Source organism: Gopherus evgoodei, chromosome 6, assembly GCF_007399415.2.
Source record: "Gopherus evgoodei ecotype Sinaloan lineage chromosome 6, rGopEvg1_v1.p, whole genome shotgun sequence".
Lineage (NCBI taxonomy): Eukaryota > Metazoa > Chordata > Testudines > Testudinidae > Gopherus > Gopherus evgoodei.
Window position 1 is genome coordinate 52899147 of NC_044327.1, and position 22800 is coordinate 52921946.

The 22800-nt window shown below is 40.0% G+C and overlaps 1 protein-coding gene across 2 annotated transcripts in view; it reads right to left on the reverse strand.

Moving 5' to 3' along the window:
* Positions 1-1707: 1707 nt before the first annotated feature.
* The window catches only part of AUH (AU RNA binding methylglutaconyl-CoA hydratase), a 189535-nt gene continuing 168442 nt past the window's right edge, over positions 1708-22800 (reverse strand). For both annotated transcript variants that reach the window (XM_030566606.1, XM_030566605.1), the window contains 4 exons: positions 11934-12121; positions 6064-6114; positions 3847-3894; positions 1708-2082 (listed from right to left, as the gene is read on the reverse strand). In XM_030566606.1, the coding sequence (XP_030422466.1) occupies positions 2005-2082; positions 3847-3894; positions 6064-6114; positions 11934-12121 (365 nt within the window). In that variant the 3' untranslated portion in view covers positions 1708-2004. The remainder of the gene's footprint in view (positions 2083-3846; positions 3895-6063; positions 6115-11933; positions 12122-22800) is intronic.

Here is a 22800-nt window from a genome sequence, read left to right on the forward strand (position 1 = left end):
ATAGCAGGTATAATGAGCAGAGTTCAGACTAATGAGCAGAGGTCAGACTAGTGAGAGAATTTTTTGCCCCAGTACTCCAATTCAGGAAGCACAATTCTAATTTTGACATTAATTAATCAAGATGATGTCATTATGATGTTATTTCACTTTTAATTTATACATACACAGAGGTCTCTTGTATATCTTTTGCTGCATAATTTTCCCTCAAAACTATTCAAGTATCATGACCTACAAGTAGTTTAGAAAAAAGTCTCCATCTTATACTCCCTTTGCAATATTATTCAAACTGCTGACTTCAAGAGAAGGACCTCAAAATGCCACAGCATGGCCACATCTGTCCCTGAGAAAAAGGAATGTTGTAACTATTGTGACAGCAAAATATTTTACTTAAATCAAAACTCCTAGCCTAAATCAAGAATGTACATAGTGGGTTGAGCAGACTATTTTTTCTGCCATAGTATTTCAAGTCAATAAAATGTTTTCATATACATGTACTGAAGTTATTTAATCAGTGCTTGTTAGAAAACTAAAGGAAGCTCAATAACCAGACTATATATCATAGTTATGAGACACAAACCATTCAGCATAGACGTCATATTTTTTCTCCTATTAACATAATTATTTACTACTCAGTAAAAATGAAAATGATATTTTAGCATTTTGAAAATAGGAGAAAATAACCTTACAGGCTTTACATGACTATAAAAACAAGCACCAGTGCTTTATTTGCAAATTATCATGCATGAAATGATCAACTCAGCAAATTTATCACTCAGCAAAGTGCGTAGTCCACCAGATATAATCAATTTACATGTAAAGATATGGCTAAATATGAATTTTAATGAGTTCTTGTCATTTCATGTTGATCAGCGGCTATATCTCCATAGTTCTGGAGAGTGACCATAGCTAATGTTGCAGAAACAGCAGTGCATGCAGAAGTTTCACAAAGACAATGCAAATCAAACATGAAGGAGGTTGTTTCCATATAAATAAGTTAATATCTGATTGCTCAGCCACATTTACTTACCAGTAAGTTGACAGAATATTTTAAAGAGACCATTTTCCATGGCACCTCCACACACACAGTACAGTAGTTTCTTCACTTCAAAGCCCAGAGGTTTATGTTTCAACAAAGGAAAAGAGCATTTCAATTCAGAGCAGCTGTATATAAGTACAGTATTATTAGAACCTGAAAAATGGTCACACAAGATCCAGCATTTTGGGAGCTTTAAAAATGTGTAACTATAGCTCCGCAATAAAAAGTTTGATATCACCTGGAAATAAAAAACAAGAAGAAATGGGGCAAGTGAATTAAAAATTACTCCTTAGCAGATAGTATTAGTGAGATGATGTTTTGGAGGTATCTGGGATGAGAGGCAAGGTTTACCATATAGCCTTGTGTGACTGAGCATGAAGATAGAGTAACACAGAACACCACTGTATAGTAGTCTCAAAATGAAGCTTATCTTACTTATTACAGTATGAGACAAGTAAATAAAGTTTATAATCTTCCAATCATTCTTCTGATTTCGACTAACTTTATTAATAATTTACATATTCAGCTAGAATAGATAGTGAATCATTTAGAAATCTTATTTGGTATAATTTCACATTTTTGGTGTGTAGAAATCACTTATTTTGATAAAATGGAACAACAGACAAACATTCCATATTACTTTATAGACTTTGTCTATTAAAAGAATTTACTTTTTTTTTTTTTTTAAATTGTGGAATGGTTAGTTTCATACGTATGAAATAAAAGAAATGCTTATGAACCTGTGACCTTGCAAATATACAGAGCAACCTTCACAAACCAGGCTGAGTATGACTTGATACATATTCTTGAGCCAGGCACATGTCTGGACACATTACAGATGTTGTAATGTAGGTAGGGTTTGCTTTTACTTTGGTGGTTGTGATATGCCATGCGCTGAGGCAAAGTGCAGCCAAAAGATCCTTCCAGCCATGTTTATCTCATTTGTATTTTCAAGGTATCAGTTTCTCCTATTCTCCCTTGTAGCGAGGGGGCCTCTTTTCTTTAAAAGCAAGAAGACCTTCAATTCTGTCTTTTGTTGGAATAGTCTGCAAAGAACAGATTAACTTTGTATTATCAATACCGACATTTAAAAAATAAGGTATATAGACACCTTTCTTTAATGGACGCGATCTGCAGACTATAGTATAATACAGAAATTACAAAAGAGTGTGAAAACACTCTACACACAACTGATTCAGAGACTGAGGGCTGGATCTTCAGCTGGTATAAATAAGTATCACTCCACAGAAGTTACTTCAGCCATGCTGACTTATACCAGTTGAAGATCTGGCCTTCTGTGTTTTAAGATAATTATTAAACACTATTATTTTAGTACAGAAAGAACATTTTATCATTAAAGCTGTAAAATAAGACGACTATAAAAACCCCATTGTTTTACACCCACAGTTATACTTTCCCAGGCGGTTTAACACTGCTGACAGTGAATGCACCCAGAACTACTGATTGGGGGTAGGGGAGAGTTAAAATTCTCACAAGTGCTTGACAATCAACTATAGTGCCTGCAGTATTTCCCTATGTAACATGTAAATACCTCCTTTGGCAGAGATATGGCAATGGTTTGAAGGGATTAAAAATATGCTGAAGTGATGGGCATAGTTAAAGATTCCTCAAATAGAGTAGTCAGATAACAAAACAGGCTCTTGTTCAACTGTCTAAATGAATAAGCCTCATATCACTTTAGGTCGTCATCAAAAGTTTACTCTTTAGTTTGAAACCCTGCCCACACCTACAAAATTAAAACTACATAAAACTAATCACGCACTGTACGCTTACTTCTAATCATGCACTTCTACTCGCACAGTTCGTAGTCTGACCTCCTGCATAACAGAGCAATAGGACTTCCATGTTTCAAGTTCAATAGCTGTACTTGATCTAAAGCAGCCAATCCTGATTTAAAAATTTCCAGTGATGAGGAATCCATCACAACACATTAAGTTTTTTCAATGATTAATTACCCTCCTGTTAAACAACTGCATCACATTTTTAGTTTGCATTTGTCTAGCTTCAACTTCCAGCAACAGGTTCCTATTATACTTAGATTCAAGTGCCCTCTATTATCAAATTTCAGTTCTCATTGAGGTACTTACAGACTTGGATCAAGTCACCCCTTAGCCTTCTCTTTGATACACTAAACAGACTGAGCTCCTAAATTGTTTCACTGTAAGACATATTTTCCAATAATGTAATCATTCTTGTGGCTCTTATGTGAACCCCCTCCAAATTTTCAACCTCTTTCTTGAAGTGTGGAAACTAGAACTGAGCACAGTATTATTGTAAGGGTTATACCAATGCCAAATACAGAAGTAATATAATAGCTCTACTCTTACTTAATTACTTACTACTTAATTAATTAATTACTCTGTTTAAGGGGTTGGGGTAAAACATGCAGGGAATCTCTTCCCTCTGTGTAGGCAGCAAGGCAGAATCTCTTTAGTTTATGGACCAGATTATGGACCAGATCCTTAAGCATTATGTATCAGCATATCTCCACTGAAGTCAACAACGATATGCCAATTTACACCATCTGAAGAGCTGGCTCTGTGTCCAACTTCCCCTCCCTAAATAGCCCCTTTATACAAAGGGATGACTTTGTCTTAAACTCCACTTCCTCCTTTAAGATTTCCATGTAAAAACTAAAATAGAAATGGCTAAGAGAAAAGGTTAAATTTCGATCTGAAATGCTGCTGGGAGAAAATATAAATTACTTTTGAGCTGCGTTTCTGTATGATTTTCAATGCAGTCTTTAACTGAGGGGTTCTGGGTTTTTTTTGCATAATTGTGTTACATACCTGAGCATAACAGGCTTCTTCAATTGCTAAGCCTGTTACTAAATCCACCTGGGAAACAAAAAATAAATATTGTAAGAGTGAATAACTTTCTGTACATAGCACACACTTCATTTTCTGACAGTTAACTCAAATACTGTATTTCAATATCCCAAACATTAAAGCAATCCAGCAAAGTCCCTCTACACAGTAACTTTATGCAGAAATTCTTCACTACCCTGTGGTTATGGGTTGGTTGGTATTTCTGTAATCAGTTTCCTTATTCTGTGATGTAACCACTATTCAGTAGATTGTCAGACCCAACTGCAATTTCAGCACTTAAAAAGGGTCAAATTCATGATCTTTTTATATTTCAATATAGATAATGTTTTCATCCCTCAGCCACGAGGCCGAGAAAAAGTGAAAAAACAGCAGTCATATACTGAGACATGTTTTTGTGAAATATGGTAATACATTGATAAGGTACATATATTCCTGATGTGAGATAATATTTCTCCTTCCATTATTTTATTACATAATATTAGTATATTTTACCTATATAAATTGTATAATTTTACATGTCCTTTATTTGCTTTATCAATAATATGCATTGATAATATATATATATGTAGCCTTGACAAGAAATACATTTATTTTCATTCATGCATTTTACCTATAATGATTTCAATGTTGTACAATTTAAAATATACTTCAATTTTACCAAAATATTGTAATAAATTAACAATGTATGAAAGTCCAACAAATTACAAAGTGTGTTTCTCAAGAAATGCTATTACACAACCAGCAATCACATGATCAACAAAAGCTTTGGTGATGCAGTAAGACTGCCAATAATGGATAGACTGATTACCCACCCAGACCATCTTAAGGACCTATCTAGAGACTGATCTGTAGGAGCTTGATCTGCCAGGAAGCTATATCTCTTAAGGATTTGTCTTGATGATTAGGAAAATATATAAGGATGAAACCAGTTTTGATCTTGGACTACCTCTGGGACCCTCTGAGATTTCTTTGTGTGGTGGCCAAAACAGCTGAAAGGGCTTATTTTCCTCCTCCATTATTTCCTCTCTGTTTAGCTACCTGCTTTTCATAAGTGTTATCTATTCCATGAGTGGGCACTTTTTCTATTAGCCTCTGAAAGCTGGGACCTTGTGTACCACATTGGGTTTGTCAACAAGGTCATTTTCACTCACCTACCTACTGTGTCGGGAACTTAGAATTTTTTCTTACAAAAGTTTCTACCTTGTATACCACTGAATTCAACCTTGGATTTATATCCTTAAAAAACTAATTTGTATTTGTGAGCTTAATTTACACCCTTTGTGTACTTTTACTTTTCATCGTTAATGTAACCCTACTCAACTCAGGTGTCTGGGTAGTTGTATGTCAACCTTTAAAACAAACAAATAAAAAACCTGAAACAGAGTACATCCTTAACTTATCCTGTTATACTGAGGTTTTACATTGCAAATGAGCTGTGATCACACTCTTCTCTGGGCCAAACTGTGCTCTAAGTTGTGATGCTGCAAAGATTCATGCCTGGGTTTAACTTTAAGTATCTGAGTAGTCCCACTGAGTTCAGCAGGAGACTCATAGGCTTAAAGTTAAGCACAAGTGTGAGTCTGCTCACATCTTAATGAACTCTAGAGCTAGATCAACAGAGAACACTGAGGAGTGGCTGTTTGGCATATCTTTTTGTATTTAAATCAGATTCTTAACACTATTCTATTCTATACTAAATTATTATAAGCAGCAATGTCCTTTTTGGCCTTCAGTTTTACTGGCAAACCTTTATCCTGTTGATGATGAGATTGATTTTCGTATCATTTGGTTTTAAAACAACCATAGTTTTTACATGAATTTAGGAAAGCTTTTTTCCCCACCCTTTGGCATAAACTACTATTAAACAAGTTGTATGATTACTTTCTAACATTAATAACCAATGCACATTGTATCAAGTTATAGTAAGTTTTGGTATTGTAGTGCCCCATCAGCATCAACCATATCTTCAGGAGCAGGATGAAATCAATATGAAGTCATAAAAGTAAGAACCATTGCTTTACTTTAGACTGGATTCAACTAACTAGGTTTTGAAAGACTATATAGTTTGAAATTTAAAACAAGTCTAGAAAGAACTTTAATTTTTAATCCTCTATTTTAGGAACTGTTCCCCGCTCTCCAGGCTTCCACTCACTGTTACTAACAAATATATATCCTTACCTCCATCCCTTGATTGATGGCCAATTTTGCAACTCTTATTGCTAGAGGTCCCTAAAATTAAAAAATAAATCAGATAGATCTACATGTCAGCAGATACAGCAAAACTGCGGTTCAAAGTGTCTACATATGAATGCTATCATATTAGCAATCTGTAGGTTTTGTCTGTTCTTTTTACTGAGTAATATGACCATGATACACATTTTCTTCCAAATATATGTATCTAGAACTAAAAAAAACTAAAAGCAGCATATAATTTTCAAAAACGACATGGTACCAAAACAACATAAAAAGCCTAAATTGTAGAGGTGCTGAATGCCAGCAGCTCCAATGGACTTCAACTTGAGTTGTGGGTGCTCAACACCTTTGGAAATTAGGTTCAAAGTAACCAAATAATCACGGTACTATAGGACTCTATGTGATCTACTATATTATGTCCTAATGAGCATATAATAAAAAGACATGGAAGCACCTAAACAAAAAGAGAATAAATCAATGCTAGCCTCAAAACTAAAATGCATGAGCTGCAAAACCAAGCCAGCAGTCAGATGGTTGACCTCTGTCAAACCATGCAAGGGAGGGAAGGAGGGAGGAGACAATGCAAGAAGCTCAGTCTCCCACAGAAGGGCCAGGAATGATAGGAATCCTTTCGTCAGGGAGTGCAAGCACTTTGCACAGTTAGAGCCACCACAGGCACTAGCTTCTACAAACACATGTATTGGCCAAAAGAGCTGGTAGGATGCAGAGGGGAGAGGTTAATGCATTCTCTTCAATGGTTATATAGAATTGTACCTGCATGAGGCACAATGCCGTCAGAGCTCCTATAAGAGCAGTTAACCTCTGCACTGTCTCCAGTGTGAATCTGTGGCTACAAATCATAATCCAGGCCCTCTTTCCTTTAAAATGTGTTGTGGCAAACCCAGGACAAATAGCTACCAAAGGAGGGATAGTAATTAGTCCCAGAGGGGCTACAAGGCCTCTCCCTATTCATTGAGGGGAGATAGCCATGGAGAAATAAGGTTCAGCTGGAACAGGGGTTGCCAGGGAACTAATTAGGTTCAGCTGGCCCAAATTGTTGGAGACCTTTTTAAACCCTCCCTGGCAGGGAAGTAGGGGGGGAGTGAGAGAAGCAGCTAGTGAGTAGGTGCAGCAAGACTCTGAACTCTTCCAGCCAGGAAGACTTGCGCTCTTCCCAGAAGGGGAGAAAAACAGAGCAAAGGACTGACTGAGAAAAGGATCAGCCAGACCCTGAGCAACCGGGAAGGACTTTACTTTGCCCAAGCCTGTGTCTCCAAGGAAAAAGGGGACTGAGCCAGCAGAGAAGAAACAGGTACTTTGCCACAGTGTGTTTTTTCATATGTTGTTTGATAATAAGATTTTAAAAACAAAACTCAATAGTTCTTTTCAACGTTAGTTACATGTACTGTATAATTTGCAGTATTTTCCACCCTATGAGAGGGATTTCTGAAGTTACTGTGGAAAGCCAAATAAAGTGGTGAAGTAAATGAGGATTTTATTTTAAATGACACTCAGTATAGACCAGGATCTGGATGGGATTAATCTTCCTGCAGAGCCTTCAACAGGGAAGAGGATTTATCAACAGCTCCCCCAGAACTCAATCATATTCTGGACACACTGGTGATTCTCCCAAAAATCTTCTCTAGTGCCAGTGTGCAAAGTCTCCTGAAATGTTCCCCTGAAGATATTCCATTTCTGTTGTGAGCTCAGTATCAACCTACAGTGCTCAAGGACTGATCATTTCTCAAGGGCCATGAAACACACAAAAAGATTATTAATTTGCTAAGTGCCGACAATGAGGTATCAAATAAATATCAAAACAGTTCCTAACACAAAGAATTTATGGTCTACAAGATAGATATAGAAAAACAAGGTATACTTAGGAGATCCAAAGGAGTCATTGTTCACTTAAAATATATATGTTTATAATTATATAAACATTTTAAAAAATAAAACATTGAGAATCGCGGGGTATGTCTACACTACGGGATTATTCCGATTTTACAGAAACCGTTTTTTAAAACAGATTGTATAAAGTTGAGTGCACGCAACCACACTAAGCACATTAATTCAGCGGTGTGCGTCCACGTACCGAGGCAAGCGTCGATTTCCGGAGCGTTGCACTGTGGGTAGTTATCCTGTAGCTATCCCGTAGTTCCCGCAGTCTCCCCCGCCCATTGGAATTCTGGGTTGAGATCCCAGTGCATGATGGTGCAAAAACAGTGTCGCGGGTGATTCTGGGTAAATGTCGTCACTCAATCCTTCCTCCGTGAAAGCAAAGGCAGACAATCATTTCGTGCCCTTTTTCCCCTGGATTGTCCTGGCAGACGCCATAGCATGGCAAACATGGAGCCCATTTTGCCTTTTGTCACTGTCACCGTATGTGTACTGGATGCTGCTGACAGAGGCGGTATTGCCGCGCTACACAGCAGCATTCATTTGCCTTTGCAAGGTAGCAGAGATGGTTACCATCCCTACTGCACTGTCTGCCATTGTAAATTGGCGATGAGATGATGGTTATCAGTCATTTTGCACTGTTTGCAATTGGAAATTGGCGATGATGGTTATCAATCCTTTTGTACTGTCTGCTGCTGTCATGGGTGCTCCTGGCTGGCCTCACTGTCGGTTGGGGGCGCATGGACAAAAATGGGGATGACTCCCTGGGTCATTCCCTTCTTTATGTTTTGTCTAAAAATAGAGTTTGTCCTGCCTAGAATATGGGGCAAGTGTACTAGAGAACCAGAGAGCACAGCCGCTCTGTGTCAGAGCCCCAGAGATCCCGCAGAAATGATGAGCTGCATGCCATTCTAGGGGGTGCCCCTGCAACAACCCCACCCATTGCTTCCCTCCTCCCTCAATCCTCCTGGGCTACCATGGCAGTGTCCCCCCATTTGTGTGATGAAGTAATAACGAATGCAAGAATAAGAAACACTGACTTTTTAGCGAGATAAAATGAGGGGGAGGCAGCCTCCAGCTGCTATGATAGTACAGGCAGGACATTAAAGGGGGCGGGGGGAGAGAAGCACAGCCTCCCGCTGCTATGATAGTCCAGGGAGAACAGAATCTTTTCTTTAGACATAAAAGTGGGGGGGGGCGGCGATGGCGCTCAGCCTCCAGTTGCTATGATGAGGACGGTTACCAAGCCTTTGGTACCCTCTGCCGGGAATGACCAGGAGTCATTCCCATTTTTACCGAGGCCAGCCAGGAGCACTCACGGGATGATGAGGATGGTTTTCCACCATTTCGCACCGTCTGCCATCAGGAAGGAAGGGGAGGGGATGCTGCTGTTCAGTGCCGCAGCACCACGTCTACCAGCAGCATGCAGTAGACATATGGTGACATTGAAAAAAGGCAAGAAGCGATTTTTTTTCCCTTTTCTTTCATGGGGGAGGAGGGGAAGGAGGGGTAAATTGACGAGATATACCCTGAAACACCCCGGACAATGTTTTTTGACCCTTCAGGCATTGGAAGCTCAGCCAAGAATGCAAATGCTTTTCGGAGACTGCGGGGACTGTGGGATAGCTGGAGTCCTCAGTCCCCACTCCCTCCCTCCATGAGCATCCATTTGATTCTTTGGCTTTCCGTTACGCTTGTCATGCAGCACTGTGCTGAGTCCCTGCTGTGGCCTCTGTCTATCATAGCCTGGAGATTTTTTCAAACGCTTTGTCATTTTGTCTTCTGTAAAGGAGCTCCGACAGAACAGATTTGTCTCCCCATACAGCGATCAGATCCAGTATCTCCCATATGGTCCATGCTGGAGCTCTTTTTGGATTTGGGACTGCATGGCCACCCGTGCTGATCAGAGCTCCACGCTGGGCAAACAGGAAATGAAATTCAAAAGTTTGAGGGGCTTTTTCTGTCAACCTGGCCAGTGCATCCGAGTTCAGATTGCTTTTCAGAGCGGTCACAATGGTGCACTGTGGGATACCGCCCAGAGGCCAACGCTGTCGAATTGCGGCCACACTAATCCTAATCCGACATGACAATACCGATTTCAGCGCTATTCCCCTCGTCGGGGAGGAGTACAGAAGTCGGTTTAAAGAGCCCTTTATATCGATATAAAGGGCTTCGTTGTGTGGACGGGTGCAGGGTTAATTCAGTTTAACGCTGCTAAATTCGGTTTAAACCCGTAGTGTAGACCAGGCCTCAGACAACTGAGCTCAAGGGGGAGAAGTGGCATCTTTTGTGGATTGGTAGGAGGAAGAAGAAAGATACAGATTAGGCCATGACCAGTTTTCTCATGGATACTGGAGTGAGGAGGAGGGAAGTGAGGTTGGTGAAGACTGATGTCTATGGCAGAAAGGGGGCATGTCACAATCAATCACCACCAAGGCTCTTGCAGCTTTTCCCAGAAGGTCACACTGATTTCTTCCCAGAGTTTTGGTGTTTTGGGGATGGAAACCGGTCTAGCTTCCTCATGTTTGCACGCTACAGTGAGGGAGGATGATAATTTGGTGTTTTGGTTGATGGTACAGAAGAAAACAACTATTGGATGAGCTGCAAGCAGAAACACTGATATGTGTGCACTTTCTTGTGAGAGAGACAGAATGATCAGCTACATAAACAGAGATGGATTAAGAGTTATTGAGGCCCTGGGCACAAAGAACATTTGGGCCCCCCACACCTCCAAGGCCCAGGGGCACCAAAAGCGGAGGGATCCAGGGAGGCCATGCCCACTCACTTTTTAACATGGGCATAGTAGTCTCGGGCAGGTGCTAAGTGGTGGTGGTAGGGGTTTCACTTCGTGGTGGGGGAGCTGATAAGACTTGTCTAGGGCAGGTGGAGGGTCTGGGGCTCCCTAGTGTCCTTGGCTCCTTGGGCAGCTCTTACCATGGCCCAGCTCCAGCTTTTAGCTTGGCAGGGGTTGGGCCTTGGGGGAAAGGTGGAGCAAGGGGTGGATCCCCAGAGGGAAGAATAGGAGCAGGGGGTGGGGCCACAGTTCCAGTGCCAATGGCCCCCCACTTCTACACTGGGTCCGGCGCTCCTGTGGGAGCCCCCAAATTGGCCAGGGCCCCTGGGCACAGGCCTTATGGATTAATTCTCCACTGTACAGAAAAGTTCCTCCACCATGCTCCCTGACTGACTGCCATGAAAATGTTGAGAATGTTGCAGTTCTCTAATGCTGAATATTTGGAGTATGGCTGTCTGAAAGTAGTCATACTTCAGGTCTCTCTGCCACGGTTACATCAAGTGAAAGGAAAATAGGGCACGCAACCTAGAGCAATGCATGAGAATGACGACATCACTGTGCTGGTGAATGTAGTCCAGAAAGCAAACCAATGAACCTTCCAGTAAAAACAATATGTTCCATAAATGCAAAAAGACATTAATTTTGGAAATAAATTTCACTGTTAAGTTTCCAAGGGGATGTTTAGTAACAAATGTAATTATGAAAAAAAAATGAGGATTTAAACAGTCATGGTGTTCGCTTAATGTATTTTACATGCAGAGAATCTGTACATTTTACTATGGCAAATCATACTGAGAAATCCAGACTCCCTGAACCAAAAGATTAAGAGAAAACTTTATATGGCTAGAGGATAGGTCTCTATTTTCACTTGACCTTTCTGTCTTTCTCCTATCCTCAACTGTTTCCCAAAGTGCTCAGTGTTATTTCAATAGTAATATTGTAGTCTCTAGAATTTTTTACTTTGGTAAAAAAGTAATCTACAATGTTAATTAAAAGTAAATAGGAACACAAACCTTAACAGTACAGACAATAAATCAAGATAATGGTAATTTTCTTATTGGTTTACCTGGTTCCTTTGCATATTTACTATTTAACCACTGTACTATACTACAGTGAACTAACCCACTCCAAAACAAAATCTAAATATGACTCCATTATGTTGTACCTGAGGTAAAAATTCTTGTGCTAGGGCTAAAGCTCTTCTGTAGGCAGCATCCCCTGATTCATTCTGTTCCACCACATGACTGATCAATCCTATTGATTTTGCTTCTTCACCATCTACAATACGTGCAGAGAAGATGAGTTCTTTTGCTAGAGATACACCAATCGTACGAGGTAATCTCTGTGTCCCGCCTGTAATTTGTAGAAAACAGAAAATGCAAGCATAAGTTTTATGGCAGTTTAGTCTATACACTATATGCTCTGCTTTAAATTGCCTGATTTAAACATTGCCATGTTTAAATACATAACAGTTTCTTTTGTGTATACTCACACAATTTTACTATACTATGATATACATGACTATAGTAAGATTTTGCGAAGTGCCTGAATCACTTTTGAAAATGGGGCTTAGGCTCTTAAGTGGCTTAGGCACTTTTGAAACATTAACCATATAAAATCAACTTTTCAGCTTCTTAGAAAGAGGTTTCTTAGTTACTGATAGCAGTTAATATAAATACAGTTTCCATTAATCAGAAGCCCATTTATTCATAACAAACCATAACTTAAAAGGACAGCTACTTACTAGTAACTGGTTTTCTCCAAGCATTTTTCCTATTTAATCTGTGTATTTAACATCATCCATAACCACAATACGACCAGTTTTGCAGATCTATACTCTAGATAACATGCCACAAGACTCCATATTGCATTCGCTGTGGCCAGACACTGATTCTACGCACAGACTCAAGCACAGTAGGCAACATCTATAAAAAGACTACATCTAGTGTTGCCACCTGGTTGGGTTTCGTACTGCCTTGTTGGTGAAAAGATTAATAAACCTTTTTTATTTTTCTCACTTGGCACAAATGACTGCTCTACAATTGACAACCCTGGTAGCCTGGACCGCAGTACCATGTTAGGATAAGGTAAGAAAAGTGATCAAATAACATAACACATTGTGTTACTGGTTTGTTTTGGTTTTTAAATGAGTCTCTAAAACATTTTAGTAATAATTAGCTATATTCAGCACTGGGACCCTTTTTGTTGGTGATGATGGGGTGGCCATTGGTATGGCTGTAGCCAGTGGCCATTTTGTCTGCATCTTAGAGGTGGCAACCATATCAATGGCCCACACTTTTCCAGTTCCATCCTGCTGTTTGAAATCTAGCACAGGACTACAAAGAAACAAGGACATAGTGTGACATGCATGGATCTGTAGAAATAATATTCTCAGAGAGCTTTAGTTAGTGGTAGTTAGCCTTCCTTTCTACTTCAAGAATTATTTCTGTGAATTCCCGCTTTGGTGTGATTAACAAGTAGAAACAATTTCCAGATGGTGGCTGAAAAGTGCTTAATTGTTCAGAGAATAACAAATTTCCCCAAACAAGCATGCAATATGAATGAGAGCGTAACACTGAGTAAGGCTCTGAACAGAACTCCACATGGAAGCCTTACAACATCTTAGAAATAGATATGTCCTTTAACGCTGTAGAAGTTACCTTTGTTCTAGTACAATGGGCTCTAAAACTATCTGGGATTGGGACTCCTGCTTTGACATGGCAGGTCTGAATCAAGTATCTGAGCCATTTAGGCAAATTTTAAATAGAGATTTCTTCCCATCCAGGATTATTTCAACGAACACATGAGAGCACAGGGCAAGAGAGAAAATGTATGTGTGATGGGGTAGTTATAGGGGAAATCCAGGGAGGCAAGTCTGCACTAACTGAATTAACAGGTGTTCAACCAATATAAAATGGATGTCATTTCAATTTAAAAAATGGCAGACTAAATCAGTATTTAATTAAAGCCAATCTGTTTCCTTTATTGCTGTCTTCGAAAGTATTTAAATATGTCTCTGGGACAACATAAACTAATTGGAAATAAATCAAAAGCTTTTATGAATCAACTTGCATTTATTTTTATTAAGTGCAACCAGCTTTAGCACGACTGTGCTCATTTTCATAAAAACATACCTTGTTTTCAACGCATTACCCAATACTAAGATATGGTCGGCAGATTAAAAAATAGTGGCTTGTTTTGTTACAAAAATTGAGATATGGGGTTTAGCAAAGGGTGGCTATAGCTGCAATAAACATCATTTTTAAAATGTCTACAATAGCAGTGAAAGCAATTGATATCCCCTTTTCGAAAAAATTGACTTGCTAACACAAGAGAATTTCAATCAAATGATCCCAGTCGTAACCCTAATTTGGATAAAACTCCAGCAGCTTTCTGAGCTTTTACCACCACATCAGTTAACACGTGTAATGTGTAATTACATTACAATTTGTGTAATAACCCAGCCACTCCCACTCCCAAGCCTGAATAGAGACTGGGAGTGGCTGGGTTATTACACAAATTGAATCTATTTCCTCATGTTAAGTATCCTCACACCTTCTTGTCAACAGTCTGGAATGGGCCATCTTGATTATCATTACAATTTTTTTTCTCCTGCTGATAATAGCTCATCTTAATTAATTAGCCTCTTAGAGTTGGTATGGCAACTTCCACCTTTTCATGTTCTCTGTATGTATACATGTCTTCTTACTATATGTTCCATTCTATGCATCTGATGAAGTGGGCGGTAGCCCACGAAAGCTTATGCTCAAATAAATGTGTTAGTCTCTAAGGTACCACAAGTACTCCTGTTCGTTCTGCAGATAATACAATACTACTCAAGACAGTTAAGTCCAAAGCAGACCCCAAAGAGTTGCAAAGGGATCTCACATAACTGGGTGACCGGTAACAAAATGGCAGATGAAATTCAATGTTGATAAATTGAAAGTAATGCACATTGGAAAACATAATCCCTACCATACATATAAAATGATGGGGTCTGAATTATCTGTTGCCACTCAAGAAATAGACCTTGGAGTTGTGGATAGTTCTCTGACTACATCCACTCAATGTGCAGCAGCAGTTAAAAAAGCTAACAGAATGTTGGGAATCATTAGGAAAGGGATAGATCATAAAACAGAAAATATCATATTGCCTTTATATAAATCCATGGTACGCCCACATCTTGATATTGCATTCTGATGTGGTTGCCTCATCTCAAACAAGATATATTGGAATTGGAAAAGGTGCAGAAAAGGGCAACAACAATTATTAGGGTTATGGAACAGCTTCCATATGAGGAGAGATTAATAAGACTGGGAGTTTTCAGCTTGGAAAAGAGATGACTGAAGGGAGGATATGATAAAAGTCTATACAATTATAACTGGTGTGGAGAAAGTAAATAAGGAAGTGTTAATCACTCCTTCAGATTACACAAGACTCATGGGTCACTCAACGAAATAAATAAGGAGGTTTAAAACAAACATAAGGGAGTACTCCTGCACCCAATGCACAGTCAATCTGTGGAACTCTTTGCCAGAGCATATTGTGAAGGGCAAGACTATAACTGGGTTCAAAAAAGAACTACATAAGTTAATGGAGGATAGGTCCAACAATGGGTATTAGCCAGGATGGGCAGGGATGCAAAACCCGGCTCTGAAATGTCTCTAGTCTCTGTTTGCCAGAAGCTGGGAATGGGCAACAGGGGATGGATCACTTGCTGATTACCTGTTCTGTTCATTCCCTCAAGCACCTGGCATTGGCCACTGTCAGAAGACAGGATACTGGGCTAGATGGACCATTGATCTGTCCCAGTACGGCCATTCTTACTTTCTTATGTATGTATGTTCCAAAATAATACAACCCCCATAGAGTAAGCCAGCTCATTAGACCTGGCTACCTCGTCAGTGGGAGTTACAGACATTAAATAAACGCAGGATCAGGCTCAAGATAGTCAGCATGCGTCATGGTACAATTCCCCACTCTGAACCTTAGCATCCAAAAGATGAGGTACCAGCATGAATTCCTCTAAGCTTAAATTACCAGCTTAGAACCTGTAGCGCTGCCACCAACCAGGAATTCCAGTGCCTGGTACACTCTGGTGCCCCCCAAACCTTGCCCAGGGACCCCAAAGACTCAGACCCTCTGGATCTTAACACAAGGAAAGTAAACCCTTTCCTTCACCGTTGCCTCTCCCCAGCCTTCCCCTCCCTGGGTTACCCTAGATCACTGTGTGATTCAAACTCCTTGAATCTTAAAACAGAGAGGAAAATGCACCTTTCCCCCTCCTTCTCTCTTCCTCTCCCAGATTCTCCCTGAGAGAGACAGTAATCCTAACACACAGAGAGAAATCAGCCTCTCTCTCCCTCTTCCCTCCTTTCTCCCCACCAATTCCCTGGTGAATCCAGACCCAGTCCCCTGGGGTCTCACCAGAATAAAAAAACAGTGAGGGTTCTTAAACAAGAAAAGCTTTAATTAAAGAGAGGAAAACAGTAAAAAATAGCTTTGTAAATTTAAAATGGAATAGGTACAGGGTCTTTCAGCTATAGACACTGGGAACACCCTCCCAGCCTAAGTATACAAGTACAAATTAAAATCTTTTCAGCAAAATACCAATTTGAACTCCTTTCAGCCAAATACACATTTGAACTCCTTCCAACCAAATACACATTTGCAAATAAAGAAAACAACCATAAGCCTAACTCGCTTTATCTACCTAGTACTCACTAGTCTGAACTTATAAGAGCCTGTATTGGAGAGACTGGAGAGAAACCTGTTTGCACGTCTGGTCCCTCTGAGCCCCCAGAGTGAACAACCACCAAAACCTAACAGCACACACAAAAACTTCCCTCCCTCAAGATTTGAAAGTATCCTGTCCTCTGATTGGTCCTCTGGTCAGGTGACAGCCAGGCTTACTGAACTTGTTAACCCTTTACAGTCAAAGAGATATAAAGTACTTCTGTGCTATCAACTTTTCTTATCTGTTTATGACAGCATGTCTCTCCAAACCTCATCTTTGTGCCAAAAAATGAGAAGATGCTCTTTCAAAAGGAATGCTTAATACACTGTTGTTCTACCACCATCTTGTAAGTTAACTAACATTTTTGCATTCCAGCTGTATGTCTTTTCATTTTTCACCCAAAGAAACTGTCACACTTTAATTGATGTCTATCCTTGTGCACAATCTAAGTGTGCATCAGTACAGAGCTGATGTCTGTTAGAGAAGAATAGGTTCCTCAGAAGTCAATCTTTTTACCACAGCCTGTACCAGAAATACAATCTTGAAATACATCACATTCAGCTTTTGATAAAAGACAAACTCTTTGTCCAAATCTGAAGGTCAGGATTCTTATATCTACTGACTGCACCTCTTCTGTTCCTTCCTTGTTCACTCGTGCTTAATATATTTTCCTAATTATATATCTTTTCTTCCTTTACAGTTTTATCTTCTCTGTTACTGCCTCTATCAGGAAATGTTGAAAACAAAATTTAATTGAGCAACAATATTTCATAACTTTGACGAAACAGTGGATATGTTTAAGCATGAAACAATGCTTATGGATGAAAAATGTTCTCTTGCCAGTATCTTGCATAATAAGGATTAAAGAGAAATAAAACAGTCTACACTGCAAGGCTGTTAAGCAAACGAGCATGTTCTCTGGTTAACATTCACAGAACATTAGCCAACAGTTCAGTGTATCATTCACATATTCAGCAGTAAGCACGGCATATATTCAAAAAAGTGTCAAATTCGATCAAAGATGTACATAAGTTACATAAATCTGCAGGGGAAACAGCAAGAGTATACTGTAGAAAGATGTTCTTTTTTGATAATACATACAAAACATATAGTTCCTGCCAACTGCAATCAGAACTAAAGGAAGTAACACCCAATTTTCAAAGGCACTATTTAAACTAGTCATTTCATCTAAAAGTAGAACACTACTTGATGGAAGAGGTATTGCTGCATTTTTTCAAAATCAGTGGTATATTATTTCATGGACTAGTATTCTGGTATTTACTGACTGTGCTGATACAAAATAACTCATCTGTAGCTGCACTATAAATGCATTCTTACCAGAGGTAATGCCATTTAATGCAACTGTAAACATCAAGTTTGGATGACACTCCATTTGATGTGAAAACCAACACCGGAAAAGACATCTAACTACTGGTAGGAAAATGATTAAACAATGTTCTTATTAAACAAAATCTTGATTTTCTAGAGATATATATTTAGTGTCAGTAATTTATCAATTAAAAAAATATAAAAATATAGTACACAACTGGTTTTGATTAAGGGAATTACATGAACATTTCCCAAAAGCATATCCAGAATGATGAAGTAACTAGCTTACTGGAAATAGATTCATCATTCTGGCAAAAGATATCTAAAACCAGTAGTTTCTCAAAGTTCAAGGCTCCATCATAACATATCAAGAAAAATCCTGTGGTGACAAAAAAGCCAATATTTAATTCAATCATACTGTCATTCATTAAGCCATGTAAAAATAATGTTATCTTATTTACACCAACTTTTTTTACTTAAATTAGGTTGGCTTAATTGTGATGCATTTAAATTTTTCTTGTAAAAAGCCCACTACGTATTTATATTTTATTAATAACTAATAGTGAGCCAAAGTTCATCAGCCACAGATTTCCCAGTTATTTGAGTTAGCCAAGAAATGTCTGGAATCTCTACTTCATGGTTCCCATACAAAAGGAAAGGGGAGTAACAGACTTTCTCCTACTCATTAAGACTGTTAGTGTGAAATACATACATCTACTGTAAATTATTTTCCATCTTCCCGCAACACACAAATATTTGAACTCATATATAAGCTACATAGATAAAAGTAATGATAGATAAGATAGAAATATAATACCATCTTTAACCATGTTGCTTGTTTTGTTATATATACAAACACACATTTTTTTATTTTTATTTAAATTTATCTGCCATCTATTCACAATCAAGATAGCTCTCCAAATTTAAACATTAAAAATCTAAAATGTATCAATAGAATATTTAGGTTCAAATTTCCAATTACACAACTACCAGTTTACGCCTTGATCCTGCAAAGATATATGCACATTACTTAAGCTTCTGTTTAAGTCTTTGCAGGATCAGAGCTCTCACACAAAAGAAAAACTACAGATCCAACTCAAGTTATATAGCCTGATCCCAGAGACAGGTCCCACTGGGATTCAAAATTCTTCCTGCTCAAAGGTCACTGAAACCTGTACGCTAGAAGTGGGCAAACTATGGCCCATGGGCCACATCTGGCCCAAAGAACTGTTCTCCCTAGCCCCTGAGCTCCTGGCCCGGGAGGCTAGCCCCCAGCCTCTCCCCTGCAGCCTCAGCTCACTGTGCCACTGGTGCAATGCTCTGGGTGGTGGGGCTGTGAGCTCCTAGGGCAGCGCAGCTGCAGAGCCCAACCTGACCCGGTGCTCTACGCTGCAGCCTGTCCCGGTGCAGCCACGCCACCAGTCACTGGTGCTCCAGGCAACACAGTAAGGGGGCAGGGAGCAAGGGAGCGGGGTTGGATAGAGGGCAGGGGAGTTCGGAGGGTGGTCAGGGGTGTGGATAGGGGTTGGAGAGGTCAGAGGAAGGGGACAGGGGGGTTGAATGGGGGCGGGGGTTCCAGGGGCGGTAGTCAGGTGTGGGGGGTTCCAGGGGCGGTCAAGGAGTAGGGGTAGTTGGATAGGGCAGAGGTCCAGGGGGAGCAGTCAGGAAGGGGCAGGGGGTTGGATGGGGCAGCGAGGGGCAGTTATGGGCAGAGGTTCCAGGAGTGGTCAAGGGACAGAGAGCATGGGGTGGGGGTGCAGGGGCGCAAAGGGGCAGGGGTCTGGGTGGGCCGTCAGGGGTGAGAAGCATGAAGGGTCAGATAGAGGGCGGGACCGGGCCACGCCTGCCAGTTTGGGGAGGCACAGCCTCTCCTAACTGGCCCTCCGTACAATTTCTGAAACCTGATGTGGCCCTCAGTTCAAAAAGTTTGCCGCCCCTGTTGTAGGCACTTAAACAAACTTGGTGCCTAAATTTCTGTTGTAACAGTTTCCTAGGCACCTATGTTTCTCCCTCTGGGCATGTGCACTGCTGTCCCACTGTTGGAATCCGGACACCTAAGCTGCAGTATACTTTTTACAATACTCTTTACAACAGTTCTGGACAGGCAGCCCAATATATATTCCCGCAGCTCCCATAGGCCGGGAGCTGCAGGCAGTCGTGCCTGCAGACGGTCAATGTAAACATTATCTTGTGGCCCCCCAGCAGATTACCCTGATGGGCCACGTGTGGCCTGCGGGCCGCAAGTTGCCCACCTGGGAGCTGCAGGCAGTCGTGCCTGCAGACGGTCAATGTAAACATTATCTTGTGGCCTGCCAGCAGATTACCCTGATGGGCCATGTGTGGCCTGCGGGCCGCAAGTTGCCCACCACTGCTCTATGGGTATGTCTACACTGCAATTAAACACCTGTGGTTGGCATGTGCCAGCTGACTCGGGCTTGTGGGGCTGTTTAATTGCAGCATACACATTTGGGCATGGGCTAGAACCCAAGCTCTAAGACACTTTGCCCTCTTCCCACAGGATCCCAAAGACTGGGCTCCAGCCTGAGTCCGAATGCCTACACTGCGATAAAATAGGCCCTCAGCCTGAGCCTCATGAGTACAAATCAGCTGGCACAGGCCAGCCACAAGTTTTTAATTGCTGTGTAGACATATTCTAGCAGTCTTTCATTGCAAACTCTACTCTTGCTAAAAGACTAGGCAGTTTAATTTACAACTCAGACCTTGACTTTCACACACAGTTTTAATCACATATATGTAACAACTACATAGAGTTGATTTAAACATCATAGAACACTTCAAATCTCTGTGTGTGTGTGTGTGTGTGTGTGTGTGTGTGTGTGTGTGTGTGTGTGTGTGTGTGTGTGTGTGTGTGTGTGTGTGTGTGTGTGTGTGTGTGTGAAAAGCTAGCAGATTGAATCAGTAAAGCGTAATATCTGGCCTAAAAATATGAGAGAGCTTACAAAATGACACAAAAGCTTATGTGACTTATTAACATGAGAAACTCAGATGTAAAGATGTAAATACACTTTTTAGAATTCATTGGAAGTTAAATATTCATAGGCTTCATATCAGACAGATTAAATGTTTTGTGTAATTTGAAAAAAAAAAAGATGTTTCTGATAAAAGCTATCAATTTTTAAGGGGTGTAAGACTAAGAATGGATTCCCTATATGCAGACATCTGCCCACGTGAAATGCATGAAAACAGAAAATGAATCTGAAAGCTTGTACTTAGAGAGAGCAGATTTGAAGGGGTAAAAATTTCTTTGGGGTAAATGAGTCTTCAAAGTTACAGCTGGGGAACAATCACATCTGTTTGCCTGACATTATTAAACATTTGATTCATCAGCTACAGCAGTCACCATTCATATAGTTTTAAATACTTTTGACTCTAGGTAGTGTCCTAGTGATACAATAATAATTAGCTCATCATGACAATGTAGAAATTGACAATGCAAGACCACTTTACAAAGAAATTGAGTGAGGAGAAAAAAATGTACTTAAATGTATTTAAATACAATAAATGAGAGTGCCCATGCGTATTTCATAAGCTACCTGCCTTACAATACATATAGCTCTTGGTGGAAATATTGTTTATATTGTTCTGAAGTACTGTAGTGATAAAAAGTGAACTTAAAAGAAGTCCCCCTCTCCCCCACCACACACACACACACACACACACACACACACACACACACACAATCCCCAACTGGGTGCAGATGTAAGTGAATGGCCCAAGAGAAAGTGCTTTCTAGCCTTATTAGGGATATGCCCACATATTTGTGAACAGAATCAGCTCTTGGCAGCAACAGTAAGCCGGTCTAATGGAGCACCAGCCTACTGTTGTTTTGTATAATCATATCTAGATTTCCAATCACAGTGACTTTAGTCCTAATATTATTTAAGTATTAGAAATTTTACCTGAATTTTAAATAACTGATTTCATACTTTCTATTATCTCCGTCTCAGACTGGTGAGTGACAGTGACAAAACCAAGACAGAATAGAAATGTGAAAGTCTTGCATAATAATTTAAAATAGAACAAGCAAACTGCAGAAAAATGCAGTTAGATTATCACAGATGGAAAGGTATTTCATTTTGATTTACCTGAAAGGATGAATCCACAACCCAAAACTGGGGCATTGTTTTAAAATCAGGTAATCTGAAGTCTTAGCTGTCTGTGAACTAGTCAGCTAATTTTTCCTTCCTCAGCCTGACCTCCTCCTCAGAAATCTATCGCTTTCCCTCACACCCACCATACAAATAAATTTATCATTTTGCTGAACCCCACAAAAATAAAGAAAAGATAATCATTTTCTTCCACCCCAAGTTTCATCAAATCCATCTGTTCTCAACCCTCCCCACCAAGAAGTCCATCTGCTCCCAATTATCCAAAATTAATCTGTAAATGCCCACCCCTGAAATTCTCTGACTCATGTGAGGCTACAGAAGGAGAATTTGCTGACCTTGGTGACTATTGATAGCAGAAGTCCTGGGAAACAGTAAAACAGCAGGCTGTAGCTAGGACTAAAGCTATGTGCTTCAGCAGCCAAGCACCTTGAGCAGTAGCAAATCTGTGGAGAAGTTCTGTAGCTAAGACAATCAGCACAAATGAATGAGGAGAAAACAGACCAGACCAGTATCCCAAAGAAGGGACCATAAGGGCCAGTCAAAGGCCATGTTCAACTATAGAGTAACTTTACTCATGCTGCTAAAGACCAATAATTATTATGGAGAGACAAGCTGCATCACTCACAATAGTTCAGGATGAAACAAGACTTGTGTTAGAAGGACATTTCTGACCACCATTCCTCCAGTCTCTCTAACTTAATCAAAAATTAGCTGAATACCTTCAAAATTGGTATGTTGTATTCTACAAACTTTGTGGTAAATCAGAAAACTGGATTTTCAGAAACTACATCTGATATTTTTAACTAATCTATTGTTTTGAAATCTTAACTTTATTG